The sequence below is a fragment of the Aulostomus chinensis genome, chromosome 23 (assembly GCF_037954235.1).
Source record: "Aulostomus chinensis isolate RoL2024-O1b breed Wild chromosome 23, RoL_Achi_v1.0, whole genome shotgun sequence".
Taxonomy (NCBI): domain Eukaryota; kingdom Metazoa; phylum Chordata; class Actinopteri; order Syngnathiformes; family Aulostomidae; genus Aulostomus; species Aulostomus chinensis.
Window position 1 is genome coordinate 17,956,296 of NC_141342.1, and position 13,174 is coordinate 17,969,469.

Sequence of the window (13,174 nt, forward strand, 5' to 3'; positions counted from 1 at the left end):
AATGCATGGAGCCAAACATTCTTTCAAAGATGATTTATTTGCATACAGAAAGCTGGACGCCTTCATCTACGATGCTGCTGTTTTGAACTACATGGCTGGCAAAGATGAAGGCTGCAAGCTGGTGACCATCGGCAGCGGGAAAGTGTTTGCCACCACAGGATACGGCATCGCTCTGCAGAAGGACTCCCGCTGGAAACGGCTTATCGACCTAGCGCTGCTGCAGTTCCTCGGAGACGGTTGGCAACGATTCAAACCTTACATTATTCTCGCTTTCCTGTTGTACGCGCTTATTTCTGTCTCACTGGCCAACTGATGAGGACCAAGGAACTGGCGACAATCCAGTTCAGTGTGTGCTGTATCAGCAGGGATGTGGGCTTACAGGGAAGAGTTAATATCCTGCAGAACAGCAGGAAGTGTGAGAGACATGATTATGTCTCTTCCACACACACACACACACATACACGCACCATGATGGCCACCGGTGGGTAGTTAATATCCTCCCTCCTCTGAGAGCTTAGGGGCACCCCACACACATACACTCGGAGCTCTCAGATGATATAACAAATAGTGTGGCGCAGTCACCATACGGCAACTGGTTGATAAAACAGGCCATCCTCCCTGGAGCCCATTGGGTAGAACTCAGCTCAAGAGGTGGCCACCTGTTCAGGAGTCTTGGAGGAGCAGCTTCTGTGGTAACCAAAGCTTATGGAGGTGTGTGTTTAAGAACTGTACGTCCTTCTCATTCAAACCGTGCTCTATCAGCATGTTGAATACATTCAAACCGCCATAACACGGAGACAATAAATTCATGTTTGAGTGTGTTTCAGTGAAAAATAATTTTAATGATGTCAGCACTGGTTTAGAGTTCCAATTAAGTTAAACTATTTTCCTGGATTTAATCCCTGTGTTAATTGTTCATTTATCGCTTGATACACTCTAAAAGCCCCTGTCTTTTCACTTCCTTTAAAAATAACAAAAAAATCAAGTATTTCCTGACTCATCTTGCACGAGGTGGCGTGTCCTCAATCCAATGAAAAATCTTGAATTTTTCGTACGTCCCTCCTCCTATCATGACTTGATGCATTGTCGCCCCAAAAGAATCTATGGCCCACAAAACATTGTTTAGCGTTACGCAATCCCTGCGAAAGGACTTCCGTAATGTTCTCACAGTTTGAAGGGAAACGCATTGTCATCGTCTATGCACAGTCGTTTGCAGAGAGCTAAGCAGAAGGAGCCAGTGTAAACATGAGACAACAAAGAGCACTGTGACTAATGTTTCACGGGGTTGTAAAACAAATGAATACAAGCTGGAACACACTCGTGTTTAAACGGATTGCTGACTGACTCTTTGGCTGCTCGGTAGTGTTTAATCGGGGGGCGGGGGGCTTTAATTTGCAGCCGTATTAAGTGAATGATTGTGGACGTGGCCTTTTCCCATGTTCCTTATCTGCAAACATTCACATCATCTAACAACTTCAGACAAGTGTATGACTGCAGCATTGACTGTGCATGGTTAAAGTACATGTAACACGTTAGCCTTTAAATAGCAATGTAATTGCCTAGATTGATGTCTGCAGGCCATCGTGGCATCGTAACCATTTTTTTCTACCGGGGCCTGGCTCAGCATCAGCAGGGACATCTGCCAATGCTGACTTTGGCGCCAAAGGACCAGCATGTAGGACCGATAGGCATCAGGCAGTGATTGCAACCGACTCAGCATAGTAATACATAATTCGGTGCAGGTACACTGAGTTGCAGAGAGAGTTAGTGTTCAGGTAAAACATCTAAAAGGTGAACATTTTTACAGCTGAAGTTCTGTAAACGTTGGTGTCCCGCAGGAAGGTGCTTCTTCTTGAATATAAATGTTAAATGTAAAACCATAACAAGGAGAATTTAAAAATGCATGATAAGAAATGTAAGTGATAACCAAGCTGTACATTTCCGTGATGTCCGTGTTTTCATACGAGACCTCCTGACGACAGCACTGTCAATCAAATGCATGAACATAAAGATCTTCAGGAGATTGTAGAATATAGAATCCCTTTCTGTGACTGCTCTTTCCTGACTCTTCCTTTTCTTCCCTCTTTTGTACCCCTCGTCCTTCCAGGAGACACCCAACGTTTGGAGACCGTGTGGTTATCGGGTATCTGCCAGAACGAGAAGAATGAGGTGATGAGCAGCAAGCTGGACATCGACAACATGGCGGGGGTCTTCTACATGCTGCTGGTGGCCATGGGTCTCAGCCTGCTGGTCTTTGCTTGGGAGCACCTGCTCTACTGGAAACTGCGACACTCCCTCCGCAAGTCGCACAAGCTTGACTTCCTGTTGGCCATCAGCAGGGTGAGATTAGCAAGCAGTACAGTCATTTGATGGATTAGCTGTTCTCATGCAAAACCAGGAATGCTTGTTATTTATGGATCACTGCTTTGTTTGATTCCTGATCGTTTGGTTATGGAAACAGGGGTTGAGAAATTGCTCTGTCGATTTTTACATTGATTATTTAGTTCAGTGACTGATTGGATGGATGTAAATGGATTAGTTGAGTAACCACTTGGCTGGGGGATTGAAAGATTGGCTATTTGATTATTTTGACTTTAAGTGGTTTCTTGATTGCTTTTTCCTCATTTAATGTGCTGTTTTACATGAAATGGCTTTTAGGGGGATTGATAAATCAGTGCAAGTGGATATTTGCATGTAATCACATGGTGACATTAAAGAGCCTTGTTAAAAATATTAGCTGTAGTGTGATTAAGAAAGAGAAGGGAGACTGAAAAACAGAAGCACTAATTCTCATGTTTACTCACCATTTAACTTCGGCTGCTTTAGGTTCATTGGCAATTAGCCCAAATCAGTACCCATTTTTGTTGATGTTTGGGAATGTGATTATTGAGCTGAAAAGCTGGGACCAGGGAACCGCTTCTGTGCTCCTCTACTGTGTAATTACACCATTGTGCCCGGATCTGGGTTTTATCAGATTAACGGCTAAATGACTATCTGATCATTAATCCGTGTGGGGCGGCCCCAAGGGCCAAATTAAATTTGGCTCTTTCAGGATCTCTCAACCAACTGTAAGCAGAGAGCAGCTATGGGATTTGGCTCTGTGTTTGTCCATGCACTTAGAGACGGTTTGTTCTGCAGGGGACTTTAGGCGTGTGAGTCTATTGAAGCAATCCTCTCAGCTTAAACAGTTTTTCTTTGAGTCCTGGGAGAATGCATAATAAATTTGTGACTAAGTCTTGCCTCAGTGATAAAAAGAGATATTAATGAAATCTCTTTTTTTTTTATTTTTACTGCCAGTAGTGTTTTTAATAGTTAGGAGGTGAATTGTCGTTTTGAGAGGCACAAATTGGTTGAAATCTCATCTGTGAAATTGTCCCCCTGAGACCACTGGGTTGATTCAAGGTTAAACAGAGAAGTTGATTCATTTACAAATTACTCTTATTTACATCTTTTCTTTTTGGCTAACATTTTTCCTCCCCATCTTTTTTCATACTCTATGCCTCTCTCCCACGTCTCAGGGCATTTACAGTTGTTTCAATGGAGTGGAAGATCTGGGACGTTCATCTGGCTTGGCTAAACCGGACCTGACCTCCAACTATGCGCAAGCAAACATGCTAAAGATGCTTCGCACTGCCAAAGACCTGGTCTCTACTGCCAATGTTGAGAGCTCTCTTGACAACGCCACCAAAACCATAGAGCAGTTGAGTCGCCACGGCAGCAGCTTGCCTGTTCGTGTTCCGCAAGTTCCCATGGAGACCGTACCTGGAGGATTCGCTTATATTATGGAGAATCACTCCTCCCTCCCCCAGCTCTCTCTCAGCCCACCTTTAACTGCTGTCGCCTCTCTAAAGCAGCAGAGGAGTGTGACCAGGCCCACGCCGCTACGCTACACGCTCCCAACTCGCTCTTCTTCCTGTCTGTATGACCGCCCACTTCCTGTCTCCAGCCTCAGCAGCCCCCACTTGGCAGTTAGTGAGCCTCTCCCTCATCAGCACCCTCATCACTACCAGACCACGGGGAGACTCTATGTAGACACTCAAGCTCACTCACAGTTCATGTCTTACTCTGATCTCCAACTGCCTGACATCTACACCTCGCATCCCATCTCTTTGCCCCAAAATCAGCACATTGACACAGGCTTTGCCCAGCGGAAAAGGAGGTCCAAGAGTTTCCAGTGCGATGATGGGGAGTTGGAGAGGAGAAAATTCAAGGATCAGGACAAGAGTGACAAAAGTCCCAGCTGTCTGAGTGAGCTCAAAGCCAACCACCTCCAAGGCAACCACATCTCTGCCCCAAGTGTTGACAGCCTCTACCCAGGGGAAGTGATGTGTCCTCCGGTAGAGAACTACAGCTCCTGGCCACCAGAAGATCTCATGCTGAGAGGAAGACGCAGGCACCGCCGCCCCTCTTTCCTCAAAGCCACTTGGGGCAGTGAGCAGATACATCAGCTTGACGAATCCCAGTCATCGCTTTCCAGTCAGTCACCTTCCACTTTGCCAGACCTGTTCCCATGCATTCTTACACCAACCACACCGGCAAAGGCCTACAACCCTGCCACAATTCGAAACAACCTGTGCCTCCCACGGAACCAGGCCTACCTCCACATAAGGGAGGACCACAGGAAGCCCAATGGGCGTAAAGGCCAAAGGCTGAGATACTCCCACTCTGCCCATCTCCCTACATACGGAGAAGCAGTGCGACATGGTGCTGGGTTAGGACGTGGGATGGTGCGTAGAGCTACCAGCCTGCTCAGCAGACAATACACCCACTACCTGAACTCCTATCCTGGACTACCCTTCTATCACTCTCCCTTTGACTTACAGCACCACAGCCAGACCTCCAGTGGCCAGCCGAGCCCCAGCCCAGTGTGTCAGCTGCTGGCTTGTGGTGGTGGACGATGTGGGGGTCAAAGGGCCCTGCTTTACCAAGACAGTGTGTATGGGGCTTATGGCGTTTATCAAGGGTCCCAGACTGGATCAGAGGCCCAGGCAAGTCAGGGAATACATGGACAGCCTGCAGGGAGCCCTTGTGTGCTTCGTCCCTGGAGACGGGTATCCAGTCTGGAGTCTGAGGTCTAAAGGGAAACCAAAAAGGACCTCTTAGGAAATCTTTAGAGTTAAAGACTCTTAAAAATGACCACTGTGGAGTCTGTTGGGTGGTTTGATTATCGTTCAAGGAGAATTCATGAGTCAAAGTAACTGTCCATTTTCTATGTGACTTTGTGTGGTAAAGGTAGAATTTTGGATCTGCAAATTTGGCAGACATTTAGGACTGATTTGATTTACATTACAAAAGATGATAAGACTACACTGTTACCAGTTTATCCTCGAGAAAGCTGTGGAATCTTGAGTTGGCAGGTTTTATTCACTTGCTGCTTTCTTACGACAACGCTTGTGTGTTTTATGTACTTCAACGTGCACTAAGATTTACAAAAGTCCACAGTGTTGGCGCATGGTTAAACTATAACCAGAGATGCTGTGTGTGTGTGTGTGTGCGTGCGTGTGTGTGTGTGTGCGTGCGTGCGTGCGTTGTATATATTTTTCTGTGGATGGAATTTACTCTTGGGTGTTGTTGAGTAGATAAACTGTTTACAACTGAGAATAGTGGAAGAATAAGGGATTGTCTCTTTAAAAAACAAAAATGTCACCATAGAAAAGCAGCTGCTGTAGCAAGATTCACGATGCAAGAGTTTCGTTACAAACAACATTTTGACACCAGACACAAGCGAGCAACAGTTTTCTACGATGAAACGATCATTTTGAGACATCTGTTAATGAATTTCAGGTAACTTCTTTAAAGCGGCTATAATCAGTGTTTTTTATAATAGCAATGTATCAAGTTGATGTACGTTGTTAATTGTAATCACTCGCAGTGATGTATCCACACAGAATCACCACGATTCCAAGTATGGTTACAGCTCATTGGTTATCAGTTACCACTCATGGTGTCATTTACGGGCGCAGGTGGCAGCAAAGGAAAAGCTCCAAGACACACTGTTCGCCAACTGCTCAGCACCAAATGGAAAACCAACAAATTTAAGGACTTAGCTAGTGAATACAATGGAGCATTTAGCAGCTAAAGGGGCAGATATTTCCCTCAGGGGTTGATGAAGACCAAAAGAGCTAACGGAGCTAGCAAGAGAGCAACTACTGAACTGACACTCGCCAGGTGGACACAAACAAACTCCAAATTAATGTTCCTACTTAAATGCTGGATGTGTAAATACGCAACTGTTTGCGAACAAATGTTACATTAATTCACAGGACCAGTGTGTGGGATTTAGTGACATCTAAAGTTGTTTGGTTGCAACCCATCACCTCAGCTTTTCCTTTATAATTCTGTAACTGCACTGGCCTGCAGGACAATGATCCCACATTTATCAAAATTTGGCATCTGAAACTTGACCCCTACTTATAGTCTAATAATGCACAAAACAAGCAAGGGAAATAATTTAAATACATCAGGGACATCTGAAGAGTTTGAAATGATACTTGGCTAAAAAAAAAAAAGGGCATTTTGCTTTTGAAATACCCACAAAAACGGTGTGAGGTTTGACAGTTTACTGCTAGAACTGCGTCGGCAAAAGCTTTGAGCTAAATATATGTAGCTGAGGTTTTTTTTTTCTGCAGTTTTCACTAAGAAGTATTGCAAGAGGGAAGACACTTGTGTTTTACACCATTTGTGAGTAAATGCAAATTACACTTCCTGGGTGAAGTGTCGCTTTCAGGATCAGTGTTTTCGTCCTGTTTACATTGCCAGTATTTCAACAGCATTCCACAGACTGTCAGCATTTCTGCATGTACTAAATATATTGATCAGGATCATGGACCCACATAGACTCGATTCATCTATTTGAATGGGTTAAAAACCACGTATAACCAGCTTAGCAGTCTCACATTGCCTCATATTCAGTGTTATCATATTCATACACACTGGGCCCTATTTAAGTGATTGGCGCATGGGGCTATGTGTGGGTAGAGGTAGTCATTAGGCACCTAATTATTCAGAGGTATGTTTCAGGCAAGACATCAAACCAATTAGAGTGCCACTCATCATTCCCTTTTTAAGCTCAAGTTGTGTCAAGACTTTGCATGCTATTTTTTCTGTGGCCCACGCATTTCAACTCAGGAGAGGCTAGCGCTTCTCATCTGGAGAAACCGATCCCCTCGTACTCAAGGTGAAGGCACAAGATCACGTCTGATGTTTATATGAGGGAGCAGCAGGCATCTGATGAATCTAGCGGAGGTGAAGCAAGCCTGGGAGGAGGTGGCAGCCAGTTTCCATGTTTTCGGGGATCGATAGAACCACATTGCAATGCCGCGCATCTGCTCATCTGATTGATGCCCCCTTTAAATAGCACTAACACATAGCGCCATTGACCAGAAACCAGCCTCTTTATGCCCTCTGTTGCAAGCATTTGCATTTTCTGGTGTCCCAAAATAGTAATGTGCCCTGGTTGGGCCAGACCATACCTCATTAACATATCTAAGCACCTGCCAGCACAAGTTCATTGCTAGTTCAAATGTGAGGCTGTGTAAAAAACGTCAGCTTGAAACGACGCCGGTGCTTGACTGAGCGCCGGCAAGCACCGCGCTTAAGATGGGGCCCAACAAACACAGGAGTCCTGTGCAGGGGCAAAAAAGTCTGTTTTCACAGGACTGTGCCTCTGGTGGTCAGTGTAGCATCTCCAACTGATAATGGAAGTAATCTGGATAGCTGCATCATGTATCTGCCCGGTATATTCAGCTTTAAAATGGTTAATGTCCCCAGAGACCATGAGGAAAGCACTGGAGTTCAGAGAATCTTCCTGACGCGATATCTCTGTGAATATAATAGTACATAAAAATTATCTATTATACATCTACATATGTATATTTATATTGAAATATTGAAGATACTCAGTAGTCTTCATTGTCTGTCTTCATTACTTTTTTGGATATACCCATTGTTGTGGTCGACGTGATGTCCAGCTTAAACAATGCAAACGTGGAGTTGCTGTGCAAAGGCATCCAGCGATAAATGTAGCTGAATGTCAAAAGTAGCATTACAAAGAAAAACAGAGCAGAACTAATTCTAGTTTGTTGATAACTATAATTGTGAAAAAAAAAAAAAAAAGTGTGATGAAAGAAACTCGAGGACAAGCCGTTCTTGTCATATTTTAGTTACATTACATGCAACATTGGAGACTCCACGGAATAAGACCCCACTCCTTATGGCAATATAAAGGGCTAAGATAATGAAAACAGTTTGTGGTGTCAGGTGACTATACAACATTTAACCCTATAAATAAATATTACTACATTTCTTAATGATGAATAATTCATCCTAAATTCTACACACTGGACCTTTAAAAATTGATTATACGTCAGTATTGTGTTCACAAATGGTGTCCAGTGTCCACTTTTCCTGAGGGACCAAACAAAAACAACAACAAAAAACCCCAACCCTGAAATACCAGTAAAGGCAGGTTAAAAGAGGGTTGACCGAAACCCACCATGTCTTCGTTCAGAGATGAATCTGAGGACAGAGACTTTGTGAAAGCAGTCCACATGAACACAATCTGCGAAGGGATGAAGGTACCTGGACAGCTTTGACCAGCACGAGGTGTCTTAAACCATGGACTCTTGTTCCTCACTGGGTCTCGTTGTGAGGCTACAGTACAGCACAACATCACACAGGGCCTCACGATAAATAGAATATGTATTCTAGATACTACATCAATATAAAGAAACGTGTTATTTGAGTGTCATATTCATGTATTCTACATATGATAGGAATTTATTGTCTCTTAACATTTTCTAATCACATTTCTGGCACTTGTTTTTTTTTCTCTTCTTTGTGTAAAGCTGTTGCTGGCATATTTGTTCTGACTATATTAACTCTCAGTTTGCCTATATTAAGAATTTCATCACTTTCTCATTTCCACTCTTTTATAATCCCTCGTCATCCCTGTTTTTTTTCTCCCCCCCATCTCCTCAAACTGCTTAATGGTCAAATTTAAATGAGGTATTTGAAAGCTATTCTAGTATCTATATTACCTGGCTCCCTCACCCTGTAACCACTTAGACCAATTAAAGAGCCTTTTTGGATGACCATGAATGTGTGCTTCTTTTCTGAAGAGCCTTTGTTTCTGTCCATACTTTCTTTGAGGAGAAACCGGTTATAATGGATCGTTGTTCGTCTTAATGGAATAACGATGGGTTGACATTTTGCAGAACGATTGCAGAGTAAAAACGGTATGCGTGGACCAGTTCCTTGGTGCTACTTTAATTGGGATTCAGCATGTTTTTATGTGCTGGCAAAATACTTCTCAACTCCCCAGTGTTTCGTCATAGTTACCATACCAACATGAAAATGCTAGCAAATAAAACTTCCCAAAAGCTATTCCTCTTTTTTTTTGTGTTTTTTTTTTTTTTTGTTAAAGGTGATGGAGAAATATGCTGTGTGCACTATCTTGTCATGCGAAGGTTATAGTGCAGCTGGGAAGTGGGAAAATTCCCATTTGGAAACGTCACACCTCCCAGGAAAGAGCGCTTACACCACGACAACAAAACAGGCAACATGGTTGCCCCCACAAAATCTGCTCGATCTGCCGCCAGAATACAGAAATGTGGCAAACCTCACCAAGGACATGTGAAGCTCAGAAGGTCAATATTTCAACTGATTTCTGTCAGTATTGACAGTCAGTAATGTTATTTATCTGGCCCGGAGGCTAACGTAACATTAGCCAGAAAGCTAAACTTACATGAGCCACACAAGAGCTGGACGAATCAAGTAAATCACTTAACAGAAAAATGGGACTAAATTTACAACAGAGTTGCTTTTTTCGCCTCATTTTGACAGGCATCGATGTTCCTCCACCTCCCATCACGCACACACCCACATACATGAAGGCTTTTTACGAACCTTACAAAAGCAACAGGTTTTTTTTACAGGTGGAAAAGTGTCTCTTCGACATCTTCAGTCTTTGCAGCCTTCTGGATGAATGAGTTCCGCAGGGATTGGTGTATGCCAAGCTGCAAGTTAGCATGATCATTGTCCCCCATGACTCAAAGCCACTTTTTACATTTAATTTCGATCATCGCAGAAAATAAGCAATGAGTAAATCAGAGTTTGAGACCCGAGACTGACATTCTGCACAAATAACCGCTCATTGAAGCGTGAATGCAATCGTTGGAAGAACAGAGCTAACGTTATGCTATGAATGAATGAACTGCGGATATGCACAACTATGAAGTCACCAAAAGCTATTTTGGGGGGGAATGTCCACAACAACCTCTGCAGACTCATTTGCGCATCTTAAAAACATTGTTTGCTGACAAGCAGCGTTTAGCTAACAACCACTGTTGTTAGCTTGTTTGTATTCTCCAAATCCAGTAATTTCAAAGATATTTGATGCCGTAGAACACAAAATATTCAAGATCATTGGTCTGCAACAAACACAAGCTTGTAACTGCAAAGTCTTTTGAAAAAGAAAAAACAAGAACAACCCAAAAGCGTTGTTGAAGATTCCGGTTCCCTCGTCTCAGAATCATTACTGATCTCAGGACCTTTTCCTGTACCTTCCATATGCCACCGTTGTTTTGGTCTTCCTTTTATTTACGCCAACAGTGGAGTGAACTGGAAAACCTTTCAGCGAGGCTGATGTGAGGTCTGGACCTAACAGCAGGGCACTCGTGACTGTGCTAACGTTTTCAGCTGCTCTTGCCCAAGGCAAGTTTAGGTCAAAGAATGCTACTTCAACTCAAGGTGACCTGTTGCTATGGCAATTACTCCCTCTTTCTATGCGGCTATTATGAGGACGCAGGACTCCATTCACAAGGCCAGATGAGTAATGTTGGAAGGCCCTAACATTGAATATGTTGAATTTTCTATTACACTCAGCTTTGTAAATGGAGCATCATCTTAGATTGGACCATAATATTGATTTAATCCTTTGCTCAGCTACCAATCTCATATTCTTGGATTTATCATCATCCCTGAAAAACAAAAAAAGAGCTCAGCATACCATCTTAATTATGTAATTAGGACTCGCTTATTGATCTCATATAAAACCCGGATTTGTGCAGATGGTTCAGGTTTATTTGATCTTTTTTTTTGACCGCATATCTGATAGCAAGAGCAGACAGCCTTCCCAGTAAACCTTCCATGTTATTTTTATTCTCTTATTTGGGTCATCATTGATATTTTCTGCTTTAAGGAACACTTCAACTTAGTTTGATAAAACAGCTCTAAATGTTATTTATAGAAAAGACAAACAGCGAACAACAAAATGCAGGTATTGGAGTAAAAGGAAAGTGGCTTAAAACAACTTCAAGGGGAAATGTAGTAGGTATTGAATCTTATTTTGCTCTAAACTTCATTTTGTTTCATATTTAATAGTCTGTATTTAAACATCTACATCACTAAATACTGTCTATTTGATTTGAGGAGGAAAAAGAACCTTTAACTACTTATGGAACTTGGGTGCTGATTCTGTTAGGAACTGTGTCCCTTAAAACAGTCGGTATCCTTACTGATGTATAAGCATTGAGGCGAGTCATTATCGCGGACTGCCTTAGCTGCTGCTCTCCAAACCTTTTCCTTTACACATGGAAAAGCAAAGTGTTCCCAGAACAGCGCCATGCTGGTGAACAAGACTTACTGCAATAACAATTTTCTAGACTAAAGTGGTCCTGACTGAACTGAGCGCAACAGCTAGTAAGTATAATTCTGTACATATTCCACCTCTTGTAATTGTTTGGGGGAAAAAATATGGATATATCCTTCTTACATTCGTGTAATTTGGATATTTCAGGAATAGGCTTCTCAGTGCAATTACAATTTTTCACCGAATGTCAGACGGTTTGTATCCAACTGCCAGGGCACGGACATGGTGAAACCGACCATTTTTCGGAGATGGCGGTTGGAGGATTTTGTTTTTGCCTTTTACAACAACTTGATTCCATGTTTTCAGTGTTTTCGCTAAGCTAGGGCTCAGTAGCCGCGTAAAAGAAGTCAGAATGAGGCTAAAATAGTTACATGTAGCATCTCACCTGTACAATAAAACCTAGCATAAACACGACTTGGTGCTGGCGTGATGAATATTAATATTTCACTTCTTTCATAAAAACACAGTGATGAGGGTTCCTTCCAGTCACCATTGCCTGGATGCTTGAACAAATCGCAGCGTGTGTGCGAATTAAATTTTATGTAGGAGTGTCCTGGCTGTGTGTGTGTGTGTGTGTGTGTGTGTGTGTGTGTGTGTGTGTGTGTGTGTGTGTGTTTGTCTTCAGGATTGATGAGATTTATCTTGCAAAAATGATTAAAAGATGTGAGACTTGCATATGAAAACATCAATTGAGCACTTGAAGTATGCAGATGTCTCTCTCTCTCTCTCTCCCTCTCACACACACACACACACACACACTCTGTGTTCACACCAAGCAGCAAAAAAAAAAAAAACTCATGTTATGAGATGTGCAAAGACTTAGAGAGCCAGCACTCTGCGCTATAAGTTTTAAAAATATATATTTGTTAATTTACTCGCTGAAATCCACGAAGGGCTGAAGGAGGAGGAATGAAATGCTGTGAAGAAGACAGAACCACCTTTACCACCGTGGTGAATTAATATTCATGTCAGGAGGAAACAGGTGCCTATGGGGACCCACCTCCAAGCTGAAACATTTTCATTTATTCATTCTTGACCCAAGCCGCTTCATAATTTTCCACCTGGGACATCGCACTTTTTAATCCACCACAAGCATCTGGTTGTTTTTTAACACTATTTTTCTTTCTAAAATTTGATTTAATGTCAAGAAAATATAAACTCAGGACTGTAAAGTGCACCCACGCTCTTCATATGCTTTTAAACAACAAGCATCAACCTTGACAGGGTTGTGACCACAGCGGCTGGAGTCACCAGAGGGCCGGTGTCTGGTCGCCTCACACCTCCCGCCTGCGAATAAATTGCTTCGCACATCGTAGCAATCGCTCCAGATGCTCTGAGTCACCTTGAGAGAAAAGGCTGGCCTGCCCTCGCTGACGGGTTGAGTGGGAAGCGAAAGAGACTGATAAAAACAAAAAGAAGAGGGGGGTGGGAAGAAATGAGGGGAAAATTGAGAAATATTTGGGACAATAGCAGAGGAGGGAGCTGAGATGTGAGGGGAAGATGGCTGTCAGAAGAGAGAGAAAG

General features: G+C 42.9%; 1 protein-coding gene across 2 annotated transcripts in view; it reads left to right on the top strand.

Annotated features, from left to right (window-relative positions):
• The window catches only part of LOC147239886 (glutamate receptor ionotropic, NMDA 2C-like), a 60,061-nt gene extending 50,792 nt beyond the window's left edge, over nt 1-9,269 (top strand). For both annotated transcript variants that reach the window (XM_086194726.1, XM_086194727.1), the window contains exons 14-16: nt 49-236; nt 2,108-2,340; nt 3,519-9,269. In XM_086194726.1, coding sequence (XP_086050852.1) covers nt 49-236; nt 2,108-2,340; nt 3,519-5,078 — 1,981 coding nt within the window. In that variant the 3' untranslated portion in view covers nt 5,079-9,269. The remainder of the gene's footprint in view (nt 1-48; nt 237-2,107; nt 2,341-3,518) is intronic.
• The last annotated feature ends 3,905 nt before the right edge of the window (nt 9,270-13,174 follow it).